General features: G+C 40.4%; 2 protein-coding genes across 10 annotated transcripts in view; one reads left to right on the forward strand and one right to left on the reverse strand.

Annotated features, from left to right (window-relative positions):
- Positions 1–24,187, forward strand: part of bnc2 (basonuclin 2) — a 183,295-nt gene that overhangs the window by 11,633 nt on the left and 147,475 nt on the right.
- LOC117816400 (proteoglycan 4-like) lies at positions 590–12,695 on the reverse strand. Of its 9 annotated transcripts, XM_034688644.1 has the most exons (15): positions 11,118–11,248; positions 10,470–10,585; positions 8,553–8,647; positions 7,830–7,925; positions 7,107–7,202; positions 6,384–6,479; positions 5,661–5,756; positions 4,938–5,033; positions 4,332–4,358; positions 4,230–4,301; positions 3,943–4,092; positions 3,693–3,815; positions 3,081–3,188; positions 2,331–2,444; positions 590–1,920 (listed from the first exon to the last, which is right to left on the reverse strand). In XM_034688644.1, exons 1-15 carry the CDS (start codon positions 11,132–11,134, stop codon positions 1,870–1,872), a joined length of 1,353 nt encoding a protein of 450 aa, XP_034544535.1. In that variant the 5' UTR covers positions 11,135–11,248; the 3' UTR covers positions 590–1,869. The 9 variants fall into 9 exon arrangements, with proteins under 9 accessions (XP_034544535.1, XP_034544538.1, XP_034544540.1 ...); XM_034688647.1 differs by lacking the exon at positions 4,938–5,033 and having other exon boundaries at positions 11,118–11,254; XM_034688649.1 differs by lacking the exon at positions 3,943–4,092 and having other exon boundaries at positions 11,118–11,250.

Raw genomic sequence — 24,187 nt, forward strand, 5'->3', positions numbered from 1 at the left:
GTGTGTGTGTGTGTGTGTGTGTGTGTGTGTGTGTGTGTGTGTGTGTGTGTGTGTGTGTGTGAACATATACATACATACTTGTACTTATACATATAGGACAGTTCCCTATGGGCCATCCCAGTCATTAATTAAAGTCTGGATCTGCTTCTGACCATACCATTACCATTATTTACAGTTAGTTGTAAATTCAGACACTACTGTAAACACAATTGACACAGGTTTTAGTTAATTTTATCAAGTGTTATCAACCACAACCTACCTGTTTTTTTAATTTAAATCCTAAATTCATTTTTGGTTCATGTTAAAAATGTGTTGCCAAGCCTGAATAGGATGATGAAACTAGTTTGATTCTACTTTCAAGAAGGTTTTGCTGCCTCTTTTGTAACACTCAGTGCAGCACATAGAAACTGGGAAAAGCTGTGTTTTGTTCGGTCCAGCCCAGTCAGCAGAGAGTGAACAGAGATGCTCCTCCAGTAATGCATTAGCTGAAATGAATCAAAGCTTGCAGTAGAGAGGCATTGGTCACTCTTGTAGAGGGGGGTCAATGAATCGCTCACCTGTCATTAGAGATTGAGAAAGTGCACACACACACACACACACACACACACACACACACACACATTCTTGTTTTTGCCCCTCACGAGGTCCACCAGTTTTTTGCTCATTTATGGGGTCCACCCTTTCCAGTGGTCCTACAGTGCTGTAAAAAATCAGGCAAGATAAAAAAAAATTCCCAAACACAAAAATCACTTCAAATTAACAAAATTTTAAACTTTTGTCTTCCCGCTAGTTTTTTGGTCACTTGTGGGGACCGTTTCTAACATAAGGTAGTTGTGAGGTCCAGTGTCACACACACACACACATTTCTTGTTTTTGTATATTTGTGGGGTTCCAGGTTACTATCTGGGGCCCATTAATGGTCCCTACTGCACACAGACACTGACTGCATTAAGGATCTATATTTCAAATTAAATTCTCTTCTTTCTTGCTTCCTTCATTCCATTTATTTTCCCTTTACACCTGAAATTTCACATGCCTTGTTAGCTCATTAACTACTGTATGTGCTATCATCTTAACAAAGGATCATCAACGATAAGACAGGGTAGTAACATGGTAATCAAATAACCCTGGAGTTAAATGTAAGCACAGTTTTTCACATCACATACGTTAGCCTAGTTCTACTCTCCTAACACTGTTGATTCACCGCGCATTATCATGAAAAACAAACTTAAAATAAGACTTGAGGCAGCTATGCTATGAGGCTAAAAATAAAAGGAAATGCTTTCAACAAGTAATCCTGAGGAGCATGTATTTATTTTACCAACAGGTCAATGATCAGACTGCACTTTACACAAAACAAAAAAAAGTGGTAACCCTTTGAGTAACACTTTGTTTAACGCGTATCTCTATAACGTCATTATAAAAATATTTATAACGAGGTTATAGCACTGTATAACTATAGAAACACTCATAAATGATCTTAATGCTATATAACAATAATAACTGTTATGATTGTTATAAAGCATTATAATAATTGATGAGTGTTTATAACTATATGTGTACAGTGCTATAAGGTCATTATAAATATATTTATAATGCGTTATAGAGACAGGTGGAAACAATACAACAAAACAGACCTTGAACAAAAAAGTGTTGGAGGGCAAACTGAAAACATGTCTCCATACTCCCGATCAGTGAACTGCTTTCATTACAATTTTCTTCTCATGGCAGTTATTCTATTTTTGATTAAATACTTGACTGCTTTCCAGTCTGTTTTTTGCAGCGCTTGCGGTACTACAGAAATGCAGCGCTCACAAGTCGCTTTACCTGGATCATCTTGCCTCACAATGAACTTCTTCAGATGTTTTTCTACTGCAGCAATCTCCTCGGTTGTCCAACGCTGTACAGCAGCTTGCTTACCTAAGTAGACAGAAAGAGATTACATTTTGATTGCGCCACATGCTCATCAGGAGCAACTGAGGTTCAGTATCTTGCCCAAGGATACTTCGACATGTAGCCAGGGGAGGATTTGTGTTCATTAATAATGTTGACGCCTTCAGTGAGAATCTATAATGTAAATAGTCATGAAAATAAAGAAAACCCATTAAATGAGAAGGTGTGTCCAAACTTTTGACTGGTAGTGTATATATATATATATTTGAACCATTGTCACACAATGGGCCACAGTCCCTTCCTGGGTAGGAAGCTCTTTTAGGTGTATTAAGAATTCAGGGACATGCTTTTATTCAGCGATATTACCATCAACACCTTAACATTAAAAATAATGGAGTGGCACTGGCCCAAAAAAGGATGTAAGTCCCAAAGCTTACCTCTCTTTCTTGCGGACACACTCTTTTTTTGGACTTGTGATGTGGAGGTACATCCTTGCAGGGATGACATGCTGACCTCATCTTCTGACCACTGTTGTTCTGGCATACTGACATCTAGACACAAAAAGAACTTTATTAAAGAAAGAAGACATCAAATACAGAGAAACTGTCACTACAGTGATTATTATCTTGTAATTTATAAGATCATTTAGTATATGGCATTTGTGTCTCTTAAATCCCCCCTCCAATCATCCTTTGTGTCTCTCTTAAAGCGTTCTCAGTGCTCTTTAAATTGGGATTATGAAGTTTTTAGCCAAAATCACAAAACCTGCCATTTCCCAGGGCTCTTCTTCTGCAGAGCGCCAGTAGCTCATTAGTAATGTGTCTTTGAGTCGTGGGCGGAGACGGCGCTGCTCTGCACCCTCCCCCATTCACGCGGACACTCCCACGCTGCTGAGAGCTAGGTCTTTACACTAGGTTGAAGGTTGAAACCCTGCAGCCCTTCCACCACAGGTTGTTGCATCACAACCCCAGTCTGTCTGAAACTGCCAGTGTGCGTCTGCGTTTAGTTCACAGCAATTTGAAGGAAGAAATATTCAGAAATGCAATGTCACACTTACTTTTCTGCTGATATGTCCTGTAGCATCAGAAAATGCCACATGAACATCTGAACAACATGAAAAACACGATTTTCATGGGAGGGGGTCTTTAAGAGGTAAAGATCAATCTGCTTTCATCGTTCAAGCTCACCTGTTGAAGACGCTGCCTGGCTTTGGACATGTGATGTGGAGGTACATTCTTGCAGGGATGACATGCTCTCCTCATCTTCTGACCTCTGTTCTCCTGGTAGACTGACGTCTGGAGACAGAAAAGGTTTATTCAACCATGCAAGACAGACATGTTGACCCTAATATTAAGTAGTCAGTAAAGCTAGCTTGATAAGGATATTAATCAAATAAATGTTGTGATTGTGACAGTAGTGTTCAAGGGTATAAAGATTTTTAAAATGATCCGTAGTAAAAATGTATGCCATCGCCAAAGGTTCACACTGCAAGACAGTATTTTTAACATTGGGATTCTGTATCCATCAATGTCACTTTTGAATAGTGAGCTGTTACTCAAATAATAATCATGAAGGGGTATTCGAGTACTCGAGTAATCGTGCCCATTCCTTCTAAAAACTTTCAAAAGAATCTGAATATGTCATATATTCACAATAAAGCCTAAAAAAGGAACACACTTGGTATCAATTTACAAAACAAAATGGGGAAATAAAATTGAGTCAGTACCAGGCTCACTAGCAAAAACAACAGACATGTTCACAGTCATAGACACACATACAAGAATCAAAAAAAGGCTTACAGGGTGGCAAGAGCTTCTTCTCAGCCTCGGTGAATCCCTTTCAGGCTTAGAAATGGAAGTGCCCTCTGTGCTGTCGTCATCTGAATCGTATAGACACCCAGCAAAATCTTGTACTCTATCCCACTGAAGAAAGGGAGACATGGAGATATGATTTTTTCCTTTTTGTTGACACAGTAGAAAAACAAATGGCAATGGAAAGCACCCATCAGCTAAGTAACCACACTGTTTTAAATAAGTTTTAGGAGCTTACCATGAGACTTTTTGTGCGTCTCAGTGATGGAACAAGTACATTATCTGATTGCTCGTTGGAATGGTTGCTTGGAGAAGCCTCATCGCAGGTTTCGTTCACAACACTTTCTGAACCGTACGAATGATTAGAAACCTCTGGTCCACTATCCATCTGCAAAAAAAAAAAAAGCTATGTACAAACATTCATACATACATACATAAATGCACAATCTATTAAAACCAGAAACATGTTTATACAATTGCTTGACTAAAAACATTTGAATTAAATTAAAAGCATCAAAGGCATACCAGAGTGTTTTCTGTTATCTTCCTGAGAACATCACGGTGTGGAGTGGGACTTTTGTTCTCCATAAAGTCCTCATCAGTTTCATCACTTTCTGAATAATCAACGAGCGAAAACCCTTGGACAGTAAAAACCTAAACATAGATAAACAGAGAAAAGTGAATTTATGGTGGTATCTGCTAACTAGAAAAGTTACCTGAAGCAAAAACTGTTTCCCTCTGAAAGCACAGCATGGTCTTTATGAGGTATTAGCACCTTCTCATAACCCATTACAAGGGTTTTCAGTGGGTTACATTCTAAATATTGCTTTAAAACATGTACCAGCTCAGACAGTGTACAATTCTTAATGTTAAAATCAAAGTTGAGATTATGCCAGGTGTGGGACAGTGGCATAAAAACAGTTTCAGTGAGAACCATACGGGAGGACCCCATAAGGGTGAGACTAGAAACATACAAGTGTGTAACAGTATGTGACCTGGTCCCACTGGGAGAGACTAAAGGAAGAGTGTTTCTGTGACATAAATGACCCCATAAGGACAAGACTGGAAACGTGTGTGTGTTTGACATTAACTGGTCTTCATCACAACACCCAATAAGTTATCATGACTGCATTAAAGTTATTTGTGAACACTGGCCCATTTCTGTAGTAGAACAACATCACATACAAGTCACCACAGATATTAGTGATGACTGTGTCTACAATGTCATTTTACCTGTGGTTGAGTCTCATCTGGCTTTGATTCCTTGTGGAGCATCTGATGTACAGGGCTGGTCTCTGTCTCTACTGCAGGAGTCTGAGGGTCTGTCACCTGAAATTTAGATACCAGAAGAGAAGATCCTTAGAACTGACAGAGATTATAATTGTATGTAGATACATTCACAGCAGGCTAATAAGGTTCCCTAGTGGTAAAACAGGTTCTGAAACAGTACAGACCATCAACCTCAGAGCACAGCATGGTCTTTATGAGGTATTAGCACCTTCTCATAACCCATTACAAGGGTTTTCAGTGGGTCACATTCTAAATATTGCTTTAAAACATGTACCAGCTCAGACAGTGTACAATTCTTAATGTTAAAATCAAAGTTGAGATTATGCCAGGTGTGGGACAGTGGCATAAAAACAGTTTCAGTGAGAACCATACGGGAGGACCCCATAAGGGTGAGACTAGAAACATACAAGTGTGTAACAGTATCTTACCTGGTCCCACTGGGAGAGACTAAAGGAAGAGTGTTTTTGTGACATAAATGACCCCATAAGGACAAGACTGGAAACGTGTGTGTGTTTGACATTAACTGGTCTTCATCACACCACCTATTAAGTTATCATGACTGCATTAAAGTTATTTGTGAACACTGGCCCATTTCTGTAGTAGAACAACATCACATACAAGTCACCACAGATATTAGTGATGACTGTGTCTACAATGTCATTTTACCTGTGGTTGAGTCTCATCTGGCTTTGATTCCTTGTGGAGCATCTGATGTGCAGGGCTGGTCTCTGTCTCTACTGCAGGAGTCTGAGGGTCTGTCACCTGACATTTAGATACCAGAAGAGAAGATCCTTAGAACTGACAGAGATTATAACTGTATGTAGAGACATTCACAGCAGGCTAATAAGGTTCCCTAGTGGTAAAACAGTTTGTGAAACAGTACAGACCTTCAACCTCAGAGCACAGCATGGTCTTTATGAGGTATTAGCACCTTCTCATAACCCATTACAAGGGTTTTCAGTGGGTTACATTCTAAATATTGCTTTAAAACATGTACCAGCTCAGACAGTGTACAATTCTTCATGTTAAAATCAAAGTTGAGATTATGCCAGGTGTGGGACAGTGGCATAAAAACAGTTTCAGTGAGAACCATACGGGAGGACCCCATAAGGGTGAGACTAGAAACATACAAGTGTGTAACAGTATCTTACCTGGTCCCACTGGGAGAGACTAAAGGAAGAGTGTTTTTGTGACATAAATGACCCCATAAGGACAAGACTGGAAACGTGTGTGTGTTTGACATTAACTGGTCTTCATCACACCACCCAATAAGTTATCATGACTGCATTAAAGTTATTTGTGAACACTGGCCCATTTCTGTAGTAGAACAACATCACATACAAGTCACCACAGATATTAGTGATGACTGTGTCTACAATGTCATTTTACCTGTGGTTGAGTCTCATCTGGCTTTGATTCCTTGTGGAGCATCTGATGTGCAGGGCTGGTCTCTGTCTCTACTGCAGGAGTCTGAGGGTCTGTCACCTGACATTTAGATACCAGAAGAGAAGATCCTTAGAACTGACAGAGATTATAACTGTATGTATAGACATTCACAGCAGGCTAATAAGATTCCCTAGTGGTAAAACAGTTTGTGAAACAGTACAGACCTTCAACCTCAGAGCACAGCATGGTCTTTATGAGGTATTAGCACCTTCTCATAACCCATTACAAGGGTTTTCAGTGGGTTACATTCTAAATATTGCTTTAAAACATGTACCAGCTCAGACAGTGTACAATTCTTAATGTTAAAATCAAAGTTGAGATTATGCCAGGTGTGGGACAGTGGCATAAAAACAGTTTCAGTGAGAACCATACGGGAGGACCCCATAAGGGTGAGACTAGAAACATACAAGTGTGTAACAGTATCTTACCTGGTCCCACTGGGAGAGACTAAAGGAAGAGTGTTTTTGTGACATAAATGACCCCATAAGGACAAGACTGGAAACGTGTGTGTGTTTGACATTAACTGGTCTTCATCACACCACCCAATAAGTTATCATGACTGCATTAAAGTTATTTGTGAACACTGGCCCATTTCTGTAGTAGAACAACATCACATACAAGTCACCACAGATATTAGTGATGACTGTGTCTACAATGTCATTTTACCTGTGGTTGAGTCTCATCTGGCTTTGATTCCTTGTGGAGCATCTGATGTGCAGGGCTGGTCTCTGTCTCTACTGCAGGAGTCTGAGGGTCTGTCACCTGACATTTAGATACCAGAAGAGAAGATCCTTAGAACTGACAGAGATTATAACTGTATGTATAGACATTCACAGCAGGCTAATAAGATTCCCTAGTGGTAAAACAGTTTGTGAAACAGTACAGACCTTCAACCTCAGAGCACAGCATGGTCTTTATGAGGTATTAGCACCTTCTCATAACCCATTACAAGGGTTTTCAGTGGGTTACATTCTAAATATTGCTTTAAAACATGTACCAGCTCAGACAGTGTACAATTCTTAATGTTAAAATCAAAGTTGAGATTATGCCAGGTGTGGGACAGTGGCATAAAAACAGTTTCAGTGAGAACCATACGGGAGGACCCCATAAGGGTGAGACTAGAAACATACAAGTGTGTAACAGTATCTTACCTGGTCCCACTGGGAGAGACTAAAGGAAGAGTGTTTTTGTGACATAAATGACCCCATAAGGACAAGACTGGAAACGTGTGTGTGTTTGACATTAACTGGTCTTCATCACACCACCCAATAAGTTATCATGACTGCATTAAAGTTATTTGTGAACACTGGCCCATTTCTGTAGTAGAACAACATCACATACAAGTCACCACAGATATTAGTGATGACTGTGTCTACAATGTCATTTTACCTGTGGTTGAGTCTCATCTGGCTTTGATTCCTTGTGGAGCATCTGATGTACAGGGCTGGTCTCTGTCTCTACTGCAGGAGTCTGAGGGTCTGTCACCTGACATTTAGATACCAGAAGAGAAGATCCTTAGAACTGACAGAGATTATAACTGTATGTAGAGACATTCACAGCAGGCTAATAAGGTTCCCTAGTGGTAAAACAGTTTGTGAAACAGTACAGACCTTCAACCTCAGAGCACAGCATGGTCTTTATGAGGTATTAGCACCTTCTCATAACCCATTACAAGGGTTTTCAGTGGGTCACATTCTAAATATTGCTTTAAAACATGTACCAGCTCAGACAGTGTACAATTCTTAATGTTAAAATCAAAGTTGAGATTATGCCAGGTGTGGGACAGTGGCATAAAAACAGTTTCAGTGAGAACCATACGGGAGGACCCCATAAGGGTGAGACTAGAAACATACAAGTGTGTAACAGTATCTTACCTGGTCCCACTTGGAGAGACTAAAGGAAGAGTGTTTTTGTGACATAAATGACCCCATAAGGACAAGACTGGAAACGTGTGTGTGTTTGACATTAACTGGTCTTCATCACACCACCCAATAAGTTATCATGACTGCATTTAAGTTATTTGTGAACACTGGCCCATTTCTGTAGTAGAACAACATCACATACAAGTCACCACAGATATTAGTGATGACTGTGTCTACAATGTCATTTTACCTGTGGTTGAGTCTCATCTGGCTTTGATTCCTTGTGGAACATCTGATGTACAAAGTCCCCTGGTTCAATGGGCTGCATGGCAAACACTCCTCTTCCTGCAAGAATATAACAAAGTAAACACTTCATTCTGGGCAGTCTAAAAGACGACGTCTCGTCGATGTATTACCTGCAGACAATGCTCACTCTCCCAGTTGTGATGGGGACAGCAATAAGAGGTATTTTAGCCTCCTATAAGAGGTCCCTCGTGAATAAATTCATTGATATGCAAGTACAGTGTATATCTGCAGTATTTTTCAGCAGTTTAGCCAGTTGTAACTTCCTTTTTTTGGAGATGGGCCCTCTCTCATTCTTGTTTTCTCTGTTCCGTTCCATTGAACTGAAAGTGCTGTGAGCTATCTAGTGCAGGTAACACACCAGTAAAGCGTAAGTACATCATACAACCAAATTTCAACAAGATGAACTATCACTGTGACTTTTGACATGCAACATGGACCACAAGTTAGAAATTAATGTGGTAAAAGGATGTTCTAGTCTACTGCCCTTAAATTCTGCATGTACTGAAACTGAAGAACTGAAGAGATTCAGTATAATAGCACAACACTGCAGCCTTCATAGCTCTTGGGAATGCCAACAAAACCTTTTTTTTTTATATAAATGCAACACAGAAATGTGGAATACTTTAGTTCATTTAACCCATGTTTAAACCCATGTTTAAAATGGGACCGATGTGGTCCATATAATCAGTACTTGTATTGACATAATTAATGTATATCAGACTGATGCCACTGATCCGTAAACCAATCCAGATTCTAAAATAAATAGAAATAGAGAACAAGAAAGTGCAACTTAAGGGTTCCTGTACCATTTTAAAAATCAAAATTACAGCTTTTTGAAACCTTTAAAACTCAGTAAAATAAGTTAAGACCCAACAGGCTATGGGGAACAACAAGGAAATAACTGAATTCCATACATGTGAATAATGACGTCTACTTTTAATATTTTGTAATGCAGATGTCTTATCCCTCTTCACTATCTCTCCTCACCTAGTCTTTTCATGTGTTCAATTCGCCATAACCCTATGGAAACAAAGGTCCCCAGTTGGGGGAATCTGAGAGATACAGAGCAAAAAATTGCACTAATCATGACAGAATACAGCCATGGTGAACATCAAATTAGACAGCATACTCTGGGTTGATTCATTTTCAGTTACTTTATGTAAATTGTGAGACTAATGTTTGAATAATGGCTCATAGTGGCAGATGGTTCCAAGCTGTGACAAAAATGGCATTTTGGAAACCTTGCCTGAACTTTTGGTAGTATAATGTCTCTATTTTTGTCTGCTTAACTTTATCAGAATCAACCTTTGCAAAGACAATGTCAATATATTGTACTATAACTTGATAGGGGTTTAACGCTAGGGCTCCATCATTCTAAAGGATACTCATCCTAAATAGTATTTTTTAAGGCGAGACTGAAATTAATTTTGTTTGTGCTGTGTGTCCTATCTTCATTTACCCTTCATCAGTAACACATATACCGATATTTACACATCTCAACAAATTCTCAGAGTGTTCCCTTTACTATGACACACAAGTATTCAAATAGACCTTGTGGTTGCAGAGATATACTCATTTTATCATGGGTAAGCAATTTTCAAGCAGAGGCCTAAACCACAGCAAGGCTAATACCACAGCAACACTGGATATTTTAGTAGAATATTTTAACAAAGCACTCTGACTACCTTGCCTGGACTGTAAAATATCACATTCATTTCTATCACTCTGATTGAAATTCTTTTACAAAAGCAAAAAAGCCACACATACCCTGAAACACAAATAAACTCTGCCCTTATATATCCACTTCACTGTTTTGCTTTTGAAATGCATAAGTTGGGTCAAGGAACCTTCTACCACTTACCTTTGTAACTGTCGACGAGTCTTGACATAAATCCAGACTTGTCAGTGCAAGACAGAATATATGTCATTGCATCATCTACAGGCTTGATTCTTCTTCTCCTTCTGGACATCATGGCTCTGTGAAAATAATTTGAATAATTACTACACATTCAGTATAAGAGAATTGTTCATGTCATGTTTATATTGTCATGAGTTGCCTAGATTGCTAGCTGCTGATATAAAACAATTATTGAAAACAAACAGCAGTGTTTCCCCTGGCTTTACAGCATGCTGCCCTCTTCTCTCTCTGTCTGGCTATAGGTGTGTGTTCACGTGTTTGTTTGTGTCTACATCGGTGCAGAGCTTCACCAATCATTAAACAAAGCAGAGAAGTGTAGATGCACGACGATGAAGATGAAGACCGTCGGACATTAAGAGTTCATATTTTCTCCGCTGTGTGTCTAATCTTAAGAAATTAAAGCTCTGCGTTCCTATGACAGGCTGAGTTATTATCTGAGGGGCTCAGTGTTAGCTTGGTCTCTACCTGCAGCAGGTGTGCTGTGTGAATCAGTCTCCTCTTCATTGAGGATTTTTACCCCCGGTGTGCGTTAGTGACAAAAACACAACCGGGGGACGTTTGTTTAATATTTGACGTTTTTGTCGCTCTCACCGTAAAAAGCTCCGCATCTACAGCTTGATTTAATCCAGTTTGTTGATACATCAGACACATTTAGTAAGTTTAGATAAACTCCTTGGCATCCAGGAGTGCCGTCAGCTGACTGTTTGTCCAGAGCTCCTGTTACTGCAGGTGCATTCAGGGACCGTCGTAATAGTGCAATGTGAGAATTAGATATAGTGTTCACATGAAGAATGTTTTCTTTTTGACTTTTTTGCAGGCTAGATTATTTAACAAAAGATATTACAAAAGCAAAAGTGTTAAAAGAGTGAAATGTTGCCGATGTTATTACTTGGTAGATAGATAGAGGCTGTAAACCTGGGGGAAACACTGGTAGTAGTTGTAGTAGCAGTAGTAATAGTAGCAGTAGCAGTATAATAGTAGTGGCAGTTATAGTAATAGTAACGGTAGTAGAAGTAGTAGTAGTTGTAAGTTTCCACTCCACTGAATCACAGAGCCCCATCAGCCTGAGCGATAGCTCGCTGCAGAGCTCTGATTCTCGGCTAAACATTGAACGCAACATGCACGTCTTTTATGTACAGTTTCAGAAAAACATGCACACAAACATGATGAGCTCAGACCCGTGTCTTCGGTAAACACAAACTATTTCTAAGGCTAGAAGAGTCAAAACGCTACCAAATATAACGGGAATAGTATCAAACTCTCACTGACAAGTCAACCTGATGAAAACAACCAGAGCTGAGCCAGCTGAGCCAGCTGATACAGTATTACAGCTCCGAGACACAAACAACACGGAGTCAACATCACGGGATTTATGACAGCATAACTGGGGAGGGGGGTATGTTGGCATAAAATATAGTCTTATAATAAAATGCTCACCTGTTGTGGCTTGTGCTAGGAGCCGGCTAACATCACAAACTAAGCTCCGGTCGCAGGTTTAATCCTCTCGATCATAATATGCACATACTCTTGGGATGGTCTGATTTAGTGATCTTCGACATGGCATGTTTGGGCCGCTCTTGCGCAAACTATGTTTAAATTATAGTTAAATGGACACTATGATAGTAAAGAGGAGGTCTCCCCGGTAACATTGATGTAACATGTGTCTGTGTTTACTTTCTGTCCATGACGTCATGACGCAGGGAAGTGAGACACTACGTCCATAGGAGTTGTATTGAAGATCGCTAGCTGCTACTGTTAGCGCTAGCTGCTACTGTTAGCACCGCAATGCTAATAATGGCTAAAGATAAACTTTGTTACATTGGTTGAAATAGTCTTTACATAATGGGAGCAATCAATACACACAAGTGATCTGCAAAAATAAAAAACAACAGACCACTTTAGCAGCTGCCAGCCTGTGCAAATACAATCTAATAATTTAAAAGCCTATTATATAGTTAATGCTAGTAGCTAATTGTAGCAGCTAACAGTTATTGTAATAAAGTAATTAACATCACAAAAATATAAAGAATATAAATTTAACAAAATCATGCCTACCTGTTCCATGCTGATATATCACTTAGTTGTTGTAAATGTGGTAAAATATTCAGAGTTTCAAGTTAATATTCCATCTTCAGCCATGTTCCTCTCTGTCTTCTGCTTCTGCTTCTTCTTCTCACATTCACGGCAGATCGCACAGCAGAAGCAATCTGATTGGCCAAGAGATAAATCCAAGGGGCGGGACTTCCGGAAGTGTGTGCACACACTTCCGGAAGTGTGTAAAAGTGCGGTGGCACCTTACAGGCGGTAGTTGGCGATCGTGAGAAAAAAGTTTACACACACTTTTACACACATTTCAAGTTTTTGCTACCTTGTGGGCCAAGTGAAGAAAAAGCATGAGGAGCATCAGGGAGGGCCACTGAGCTCATTTTGATTGAAATCGGAGTGGGGCCCACCATTTTGGGCCCCACACGGGTGTTGGGCCCCCCGCCGTTGGTGTGCTCCCGGTGCTGGGATCCCACAACGTGACAAATGCAAGTGCACACACACACACACACACACACACACACACACACACACACACACACACACACACACACACACACACACACACACACACACACACTTCACTGGCCTGAAGACAGAGGGCCAGAAACACAGTCTGAACCCTGACCATGATGGAGTCTATTTCACTCTTCTCTCGCCCGCCCACCCTCCACCTTCTGAGGCCACTGCTCCCTCCATGTGACCGTCTCTTTATTATACTCATCCTGTCACTTAGTCTGTCTCTTGTTCACTCTGTCATCCCCTTTCTCTGCCCTCTCTCCTCTCCTCTGCCTGGAGGCTGTCCATCCACCTGTCTGCCCCACATCTCTCTAATTCTCTGATTGGACTCTCTCTCTTTCGTCTCTCTGAACTATAATTGATGGTGGTGTTATTGTGTCCATTTCTCTGGCCCTAAAGCCGTTCCTCCGGGTCAGCACTACTCTACCATTTAAGACATGCTGGGAATGGACTAGACACTTTTTTCTTTGGTATGTGTTTGTGTGTGTGGGTGTGTGTGCATGTTCCTGTATGTGTGCTGAAACCAGGGTTACATGTTTGCTTTGTCTGTTTAAGCAATCCCACTGTACCTGCTTGGTTTTCAAACTGTTCTTCAAAATCAAAACAATCTTGACATTAACACTCAAGCTATTTTGTGTTTTTTTTTAATAAAGCGACAATTTTTCAGCAGAACTCCAAGTTCCCTCTTGAGTGTAGTGTTTGCCCTTGGCCACCATAGAAGCGCACGCAGGGGCTCTGATTATACTCTTTGTTTGGTGGTCCTTTCTTAAAGCATATTTCAAATGAATTTTAAACTATTTTGCAAGGTGTTGAAGTGAAGTGGCTTTTCAAAGTATCCCAAAGAGAAAAAAAAAATCACAACCTGTTAAGAACTTTTTAAATTCTACAACTTGATTAATTTCTTACCTGTCACATGTACAATAATCAAGGCCTCCTGCTTGAAAAATTGAGTTGTATTTTTAATTTCTTCTCTGTTCAACAAACTCAAATGAAGTCATCTTTATGTTGTTCTCTTTAAAAGATTTACAAGGTTTAGTAAGACTTCAGCCTGAATAACTTGGCGAACAAGGATGCAGGTTGGATACACAATTTAGCCTGGACTGCATTCCAACAGTGCTGATGCTAAAAAAGTGTGGATTTAAAGATTTTATTAACCCATTTTTTCTCTTTTGTGTCTCTCTTTGTCCCTGTCTCTGTCTTTTCCTCTTCCTCTCTCACTCACTCTGGCCCCCGGTCCCTCCCCAGCATGGGCCTTGTATTTATTACCCTCTAAGTAATCACTTTGCTTTCTCTTTTGATAGACTGTTATTGCTCTAACTAGCCGAGGTCCCTATAGGTATTTGGAGGCTTTCCAGTTTTATTAGACAAAGGCCTCATTATTCAAGGCCAGCATTAAGACTACCATTAGATCCATTTGCCCCCTAGTCACATGTATCCAATTGCAGCCAATTCATATTATAGCCCCGGCACACTTAGTATTTACAACACAAACATACTCATTCCCTCTTGTCAAAGTTAAATATAGACGATATTCACAAAGCTTTGCCACTTTAAGAGGAGGCTGTGAAGCTGTCTCTGCTTGTCTCCACTTTACAATCACTTTGTTTTAGCACAAATTTTCCTGATAAGTCATCATCAATGTCTTGTAACTAGTAACCCAATTTTGGGATGAAATGAAGAAGGCTTTAAAAGACCACAGACCACATCCCCGGTCAGTTTTCTGATCTATTGAGTAATAAATGCCAAAAATAGAAAAAACAATTTACTTGTGGCATTTCATCAAAATGAAAAAATAAACACACAGTTGTATGTTTTTTAAAGAACAATTAAAGCTGAATCATTGTCACGTGACCGCTGGTAGGTTCCTGGATTTCATTACAGCAGTTTGCGTTGTGACTGTTTTGCTCTCCACAACTGTTTCCCTGTATGCAACCAAAGGCTGCAGATGCTATAGGAAAAAACTATGCTGACTACAAACAAAAAACAGAACACTTTCAACACCCCAAAATGTATCACCTGATTATTCATAGAATGCATTATCCACAATGTTTTTGTGTTCCAAATACATGACAAGCTAGACTAGACTGGTGTGAGCGTTAAGCCGATTATCACCCTCGCTTGTCGGCACCTTACCAACTAGTCAGTCAAAGTAACCAGTAATATCATTGCCATAATGCTATACATTAAACAAGCCCAGATGACAGATGACATCTCATAGCATGACATTACAATAAAGTTGTATGTAGGCTGTGGTTAAACTGGCATATAACTGCTTGTCCGTGGCAATGCGTAACCAGCACAGATAGGTGGATGTTCAGCTAAAAGGAGTGCTGAAGGCTAGTGATGCTAGCTCTGCAAACGTTCACCACACTCGGTGAGCCAATTTGACATAGATGCTGTGATCTGGTGTTTAGTTGTGTTGATAAATTATGCAAAATTTAGACTGTTTTTTGAAATTTTTCTTGCCTTTAATGCTAGGCTTTTTCTCGGATTTAAGTAACAAAATGAGTTGCTTCAGAACATCCCCTGGCTAGACCTGGCCATTGAACAGGATGAGGGATGTGACACTCTATGCTAGCTAATGGTTGTAGTGTATTTTTGATTGTCCTCACAACCTCAAACCATTTACTGTTATTCACATAATGTGATACTTGTCTACTAGCTAGAGTGTGGTTAACTGGCTAACTCTTTTATGGTCCATAAAGGTTTGCTATTGTGACTTTGCACCCTCTGTCAGAGACCAAACAAACAAACAAACAAACAAACAAACAAACAAACAAACAAACAAACAAACAAACAAACAAACAAACAAACACTGGCAGACAATCAAAGAGACTTAAGGAGTTTTCATTTCCTCCATTTCTTTGCTGCAGCTCTTTAATTTCTTTGTAGCCACCTGTGTTTCCAATATGGTGCTCATCCCTCTTAATCGATGGCCCCTTATTGGGTTTCTGCGTTTGGTCAAATATCTCATCGCTTTCTAGCCCCTCAGGCAACAGGATCCAAACTAATAAGAAATCTCCTCAGTCTCTCGGGCTGGGTACTCAGATGAAAAAAATGATTAGTGCAGAGACAGTATGTATCTGCGACTGAAGACCTGATTTTCAACAAGTTGGCCAAGTAAGAACTGAAGCTTCCAACAAAGAAGTTGACATGTTTGCTGATCTTGAGGAGGATGTAAGCTCATGTCAACGCTGTTACGGTTTCATTTGGAAGATTATTAAACTGTGTTTTTAAATTATTCTGTATCAGCATGTATGTGTTCTCAGACAGTTGTGCTTCCTTGTAGCGGGGATGTCTCAAATTTGATAAAGCTACCAGCTCATACTTGATGTCTGTTCATGTAGCAAATTTTACCTGAAAGAGGAAACTGCTTGGGATTCTCCAAACACTGGTTTAGAGTACACACAGGACACAGCTACAAATAATCTTGTGTAGGGTGTTGACGAAATGTCTTTTGAACCCTAACTATTGCTATCGGAGCTACTGTACATCTCATTTCAAACAATAAAAAAGCTGCCTGAAGGATGAAGTACCCATAAAGACAGACATATTGTATAGTACAGCACAAAGACAGACTTTAAGAACATAGCAGGAAAATAAAAAATCTCTTAAAAAATGGGTCAACATGCAATCAGATTCAGGATAAGTAAGTGTATCTGTATCTGAGTCTTAATCGACATAACGTATCAGTACCATTTCAGTATAGATGCATTTAAATATGGTGTGTACTGGACAGAGAGAGAGAGAGAAAGAGAGAGACAGAGAGCAAGAGAAAGGGAGAGTGGGAGAGTAAAGTGTGTGTGCATGTCAGGGCAAAAAAGCAGAGAGAGAGAGAGAGAGAGAGAGAGAGAGAGAGAGAGAGAGAGAGAGAGAGAGAGAGAGAGAGAGAGAGTGCCACTTTGGAGTAAAGCTGTCATTACTTCGGCTGGCGCACTCCCTCATAAATACTGATAATGAGATGTTTTCAGCAGCCTAATCATTTTCCAATGTAGCAGAAGGTAATGTGAGAGGATCGCTCTCTTTTCCCCTACTTCAGTCTAGAGATGACTCTTCAGATTCTATGTAGTCATTACCAAAGCTGCTCTAATAGAGTGAAACCCTGGAACAATAGATTTTATTGTACTACAAAGTTGTAAATGGAGCAAAAGTTGTGCAGTCCACTGTAAAACAATGAAATGGAACACAATTTGTTTGCAAATATTTGCTTGTGTCCCATTTGGTTTGGACTCAATGATAGCTGCTCTGGTTGAGGAACCACAAAGAGAACATACAAATTCAACAAACGCATTAGACAGCCAGCAAGTCCAAACCCAAAACCTACTATTTATGAAGTGACAGTATTAATAGCTGCATCACAGTGCCACTCAGAACTGAACCTGTTTCACCAGATATGTACAAATTTTAAATCTGCGATATGGAATATTTTCTCACAGTTCAATTTTCATATCAGAATATCATATCAAATACAAAACCAAATCTTAAGGCTGTCTGATCTCTGTTATACCTGCAAATTTATCTGCAAATTGTGAGCAATATTCCAATCTGAATTAAGCACCAAGGCCACCTCCGAGGTGGTAATTGGCGAACTTATTCCTCCCAGTCATAAAGCATTACTACTATTTCGCCACTGCCCTTACTGACTTTAAGTACAAGTTTTTATTTGCTCCTCTACAAACTATCAACTTGATTTTAACATGAACAAGCAAAAGCTTTCTTAAAGCTCATGTGAAGAGTTTTTATCTGGTAAAACACTGAAATTGATGCTAATATCTCTGTCTGAGTTACGAAAGCAAACAGGGCAATCAGTGACAAGATTGCAGTTTCTATATTGTTGTTGTTATTAATGCCTGAAGTCACTGCCACAGGGCTATTTCCAGCACCCTTCAGCTGTTCAGAAACAGCCTTTCTTTTCACATCTTCATCAGCATAGATTCTCAGTACGTGCTGCGTTGAATGTGAAAATATAGAAATAGGAATGAGATTTTTGTGCATATTTTGTCCACAGGGGGCAACAAAATCAACACAAACCACGAGTTCCTCACAGGAGCTTTAAACATATAAAAAATCTGATGCGGCTGATCAGAAATCAATAATGTGTTACAGTAAGAGTTCTTAGGGTTGTCACGATCTCATTAATTGTTTTGAAAGACATTTACCAACAAACTGTTCTGTGATTAAGCTTGGGAAACTTGTGGTTTTAATATTTGTGTACTGAAAAGATAAGAGGCCAACAATGATGTCAGGAAAATATGTCACAAAGGCAATATTGTTCGGTCAATTAATCCTGAATATCCATGTCAGAACATCTTCTCTGTGAGGCACAGTTTGTATCTGTTTGTGGGTAGCTCTGCGTATTTTGTAGCTTCCCTCTCATCATGTGTACCAACAGGTACACTGTGTGATGTCCTAAAGAGTTTGGGAGTTCCCCTGTCCAGGACAGCCACATGAAGGGCCTTAGATGCCCCCTCTGCTCTTTACCCCTGGCTCAGGATGAACTGAGATCTCTGCAGGCATTTCCAGGATCAAATAAACAAGAACATGTGCTTGAAAAGCAGCCATTTACACTCCACTATATATATCTTTCCTATGAGCCATCACTCTAATGGATGTTCCCTAAGAAGCCTCTATGAAAGCACTGTACAGCATGTCATCTTCCGCTGCCTATCTTCTACTGGCCATTAACCAGCACCCTTGATCATTTTAATAGTCCCTCCATACTGCCTCTCTCTGACTCCACAGTGATTGGACAAACACTGGCGTCCCCAGTGACAAGAGAGGAATACATTGAGGAGCTATTGTGGTTTTCCATGGCCTCGCTCTGTGTTGTTTACCGGGTCTGCTTGATTGCCCTCTGTCCAAATCAGAGGGTACAGGCAGGCAGGGCAGGGGTCTACAGGGACGCACTGTGTTGTGGACTGTCCCAACGTGCTAAGAATATTCACTCAACCCCTGGCTCTGAGGGGGAACCCATCCATAGCTCAGTAAACACACACAAACACACACATAGTTGGTGTCATACATTTGTACACCAGGGACCACATGGCTGTGCATAAATGTAGGTGGGTGCGTGTTTGAGAGTGTGTGCGTGGTGGGAAGCCATGTCTGTCTCCACGTCACAGATAATTACCCCCTATGTGACTTTGCCTTTCACAGCGGGAACACATAGCAGACCCTCCTCATTGACAGTGGCAAATATAGCTCCAATGTAATACCACTATATGCTTTCTGAATTGAAATGCTAGCTAAATAAGGGCTAATTTTGAAAACATACATACACATCTTCCCCTGGTCTTGCCTTTCCTTTCCTTTATTTTTAATTACCTTTTTTCATCATCTCTGAAAATCAAGCTTTAGGTCACTTAGCTCATTGCCAGTGCCAGCCATTTTCATGCCATTCTTTTGTAATCTTTACCCACCTCTGATTTTTATCTGCTAATCCCTCGCTAAGAACTCATAATTACGCTAATTAGACACTTTATCTTTGCACGATTTGCCCTCATTGGTACGATAGAGGGAATATTCCAAGAGCAAGGTTATATCTCTGAGTAGGAATTCGATAAATGCTAAAAGCCAACTCAGTCATTCAAGCTTTAAATACTTTTAGTAGATGGAATTTTCAAATTCATGGTCATAGTTGCAGAGCAGGTCTAGTCTTCAAGGCTACATTTGCTAACCTTGCTTACCAGGAGGGTAACATCAGCATGTCTTATCAGAGAAGAGCACAGGTAGTAAAATATGGCATTTTGTCTTACAGCATTTGAAACAGAAAGGATTAAAGGTAATTAAAGTGAATAACTTTGTATTTTATGATATTCTGGTCTAGCCAAAACAAAGAGGAAGGAATCACTTTTTTAATGATAAAAGAAAGATCAGAGTCCATTAAGTTGTAATTGTGTTCAAATCAGTGGACCAATAAAATGGGACAGCTAACACTCACAGTTTTTCAATGAGATTTTAGGAGCTGCTGAATGACTCAGCAGATGTTAAAATGACTCAAACATCAAAAAAAACACCCAAACAATTCATTTATAGTCAGTGCTAACATTAGAAAGCTAAACTAACTGGATTTGAAATGTTGGAGGACTGCTTTAACTGCACCACTGCGCCTCTAAATTGTTGAGTGTTGAACAGGAACAAATGCCTTGAGTGGAACATAAACAAGCTCAGTTTAGAAGCTGTCTATGATTCAGGATTATATTTTTTAGTGAATTTCCAGAGTGACGTCATCTATAGGTTTGTGGATTTTGTTTTGAATCCACAAGTTTGCCCTTTTGACTGTCACCATCTTAGTAATTTGAAGCCAGAGTTGAACATACGGATAAGAAGGTGAATACCTCAAAGGTCAAGTGCAATGAAACATTTTGACAGTGTTAGTTATGTTACCTATTAAAGTCTGGCCTAGCAGAAAGCCAGCAGCTTTAGAGCCTGTGTCCATTTTTTTCTACTGCCTATTTTCAACATAAAAATAATCCAGTTTGGCATTTTCAGCACTCAGCATCCTAAGCAAAACATTCCCCTGAGAATCAGCTGTTTTCTTGTCTTTCCACTCACAGCACTCAGTTAAAATGCTTAAATTTTAGGAACACCGACTCGTTCACCAACATGTCCCATCACTGACCAATTAAAATCAAGAAGGGGCGGGACTTCTTAATTAGTGCACACAGCCTCTTAATGCAAAGCTGCCATGCAATTCAAGCATGAATATAGTTTGAGTTTATATAAAGCCAAGTTTTTAAGTTGTAATGACAACATTTTCTTTATGTGCTGAACATTGGGGATTGAATTGCTTTTGAAGTCAGCCTCAGGCGGCTGTTTCAGGAACTGCAGTTTTGACACTTTTCGTTACCTTTATTTTTTGCTCCAGAGGTTGCTCCTCGGAACATATAACGACACTGACAATGAATCACTGTGTATAAGTTATAAAGAGCTATGTCATGCTTCAGTCAGTAGCACAAAAGTAAACAGAACACCACACAGTCCCGCAAATGTCACTCAACTCTTGCCATGGGAAATGCCCACTCAGAGCAAGAAGGTTAAACACTTTTTCCACAAATATGTTCCAAAACCATTTCATTTTCTTTTGGATATGACAGAAGAGTGATATTGTTACTTTTTCCTGTTTCCATTTTTTTTTTCTCAAAAGATTTCCACGTTGCTGTCATTTGGTTCTGGATTTGCTGCAGCTGAGTGAAATAAGATTTGATTATCACAGAAAGGTGTTAGGAGAATTCGATCTGACTGTTTGTTTGTGTGTGTAAAAGTTTGACCCTGTCTCTAAGGGCTGCGGGGACTTGATGTTGTTTAGACTCATCTCTCTGCCTTCTTCCCCCCAGAGACCTGTCTGTGTAGCAATCCCAGCATCCTGTTCACTGCTCCACTGCATCCATATCGCACTAATGATCATGGGAGTGGACAGCTGCTTAATGCAGTAGTGTCATCAGGGCTGCTTTCTGATAGCAGCTCCATTGCACTTGACGGGACTCAAATGTATCTGCTGCACATGAGCCCCCCACACTTAGCAGATCCACTAATGTGCTTTTGGATCACCTCAGTAAAGGTGTATTAGATGTGTGCCATATCACAGTTCTAGTGTATGATTGCAAGACACATCACTTTTGAAGTGTATGATTACAGACAGGGCTCTCATCTTTTTTACTGCTCATGATGCTGTCAAAGTTCAAAGTGTAGCTCCCAGCCACATTATGAACATGTCATTAATGATTATTAGGTAGAGCATGGGAGGAGACCTTTCTGTTTAAATTTCTATGATCAAAAATAAGATTTTTTGACATTAACCTAAGCTGCAGTTCCCCTTTTCTCACTTCAGTTCTTAACATACTCACAGTTTGGTGACTACCAGGTGACCCATCATGAGCCACAGGGGTGCCCTCTTGGCCAGTTATGGTCACCTGACTGAAGTGCGTGCACTTATCCACTTATCATGCACTCTCTCTATTTCTCACGCTTGGCTGGAGCGCTCCTGTCCACTGCAGCTAAAATAACAACAGAGGAGTTGGATAAATACAACTCAGAACAAGTTTCAAAAGAGTGGGCAGGGAAAGGTACACTTGCTCAGGGTGAACATGTGGGATCTTAACATGTGGCTGTTTTCTCCTCTTGGATGTTTGTGTGTCAGATTTTTTTCTCAACTTAACTTGAAAGGTCACTTCATAAAAATCTAAGAGCCCAGGTTCATTTACCTCTATCTCTCTCTCTGGACTGCATGTTGTTTTCAACCTCTACTTTCCCAGTATCTTTAAGCACTGTGGCTTTGAGGTGGGATTTAAAAAGAGAAGTCACAGGAAAATACTGATGGCCATGACGCAATCACTTTTTGTGCAGGCTTTCTATTATACTCACTTGAATGTGTCTACCAAACATAGACACTTTACAGGGAGTAACAACAGAATCAATAAAAAACTGATGGAAAAAATCAAACAAGTGTGTGAATTTTTTCAGGCATTTTAGGAATCTTTTAATAATTTTCTGTTTAGAAAAGCTGCTGAAGCTGTCTCAAGACAGCATCTTCTGACTGGAGAGAATCTTGTTATTAATCACTATGGTTTAATTTTCCTGAGTTTGAAAAATCTGCTTTCATTTATTGCAATGGTCAAAGACCTTGGAGGCACCATTATAAACTTCATTCCCCAGAGTAACTTTTTGAAATTGAAAGCATGCCATTATAGCTATAGGTGATTTGTCCCATGGGTTATCAAACATATTTGGAACACTATTACGAGAGACATATGCTATTGTTGAATTTTTTAATACAATTTTTTTGTGGTTTGAGTGCCACAAACACAATCTTGCCACAAAGTAGAGTTCAAACTGTTTGGATGTCTTTATCAAATAGGTAAGAGAGGATGAAGAAGAAAGTGGATGGCCCAAGCTTGTAAATCTGTCAGAGACTAATGGTAGAGATTAGGTATAGTTATGTGAGTTCTCCTCCCTCGTTTCTGAAACTTCTGTCCTTTCATCCTTCCTTTCACTTTCTTTCTCTCCATCTCTCTCTCAGTCTTCCCTTCTTTCAGTTCATATTTCAGTTTGCTCCCAGGAGCTCGCAGGTCTGTGCCAGACGGAAATTCGCTGAGGCTGCAGGAGCCCCTTGGAGGCCACATGGAGGAGGGACAGGAGGGGAACAATCAGGCCCAGTCCTCCCTCTCCTTCTCTCTCTCTCTCTCTCTCTCTCCCATCTACTTTTTTCTCTCTTTCCCTTTCGTTTTTTTCTCTTTCTCCCTTCCTCACGTTTCCTCATTCTCTCCCCTGTCTCTCTCTGTCTTCTCTATATCCAGCCTGCCAGGCTACACGGGTCCTCAGGGTGACTTGCTCTTGGCTTGGGTCCCTCAGCACAGAGCCCTCTCCTCTCCTCCTTCACCCACTGCTTTCACACAACACCTCCTCCTCCTCCTCCTCCTCCTCCTCATTTTTTGCTCCTTCCCCACCTCCTCTCACTCCACACTTTCCCCGGGGGGAAGACGCTGAGGCCATCCAGTCCCGAGCTGTCCATCAGCGAGGGTGTTTACTTGCAGCGTGACAGGCCGACACATCTGGAGCGCATATTCACTAGTGTTCACACTCTTTCTCCCTCTCACTCCTCGCTGGCCCTCCATTTATCCCAACACTGCCACCAGATGCATTCCTCCCGCTCATTTCAGGGCCCTTTGTCGTCGTTATGATGAGCCCACCTCTAACTTTCATAAACTCGCTCAGAAGCACACACAAACTCAAACGCACGCACACATATTTGTTTTCAACCATTTCTTCCCTCTCTCTTTCACCCCTCCAGTGGTTTTTCAGTTGCATGACAGAAATTGGAGTTAACCACCAGCAGGGGTGGGCCAAGGGGGCGAAGTGGAGCAGTGATGGGGTTGAGGGGGGAGGCAAGAGTTAGTCTTCTCTCCTCCACCTTCCTCTCTCTCCCTCCTCCTCCTCCATCTGTATCACTGTTCTCTTTCTTTTCTCTTTTCAGTGAGTGCAAACTCATTACAGCAGCTCCTTTGCTCCTTTTTGGAAACCCATGACTACTGCTCAAATGAAGTGACACTCTTTTTTCATCCGGTGTCTCCTGCCTTGCTCACTCATCCCCCCACCTCATC

This window comes from Notolabrus celidotus, chromosome 7 (assembly GCF_009762535.1).
Source record: "Notolabrus celidotus isolate fNotCel1 chromosome 7, fNotCel1.pri, whole genome shotgun sequence".
Lineage (NCBI taxonomy): Eukaryota > Metazoa > Chordata > Actinopteri > Labriformes > Labridae > Notolabrus > Notolabrus celidotus.

What these genes read in the sequence shown, in the direction of transcription:
- LOC117816400 (XM_034688641.1), bottom strand. An exon ending in CAGATGAGACTCAACCACAG is followed by an intron (nt 7,926 to 8,552) that starts GTAAAATGACAT and finishes TCTAAATGTCAG; the next exon opens with GTGACAGACCCTCAGACTCC. An exon ending in CAGATGAGACTCAACCACAG is followed by an intron (nt 6,480 to 7,106) that starts GTAAAATGACAT and finishes TCTAAATGTCAG; the next exon opens with GTGACAGACCCTCAGACTCC.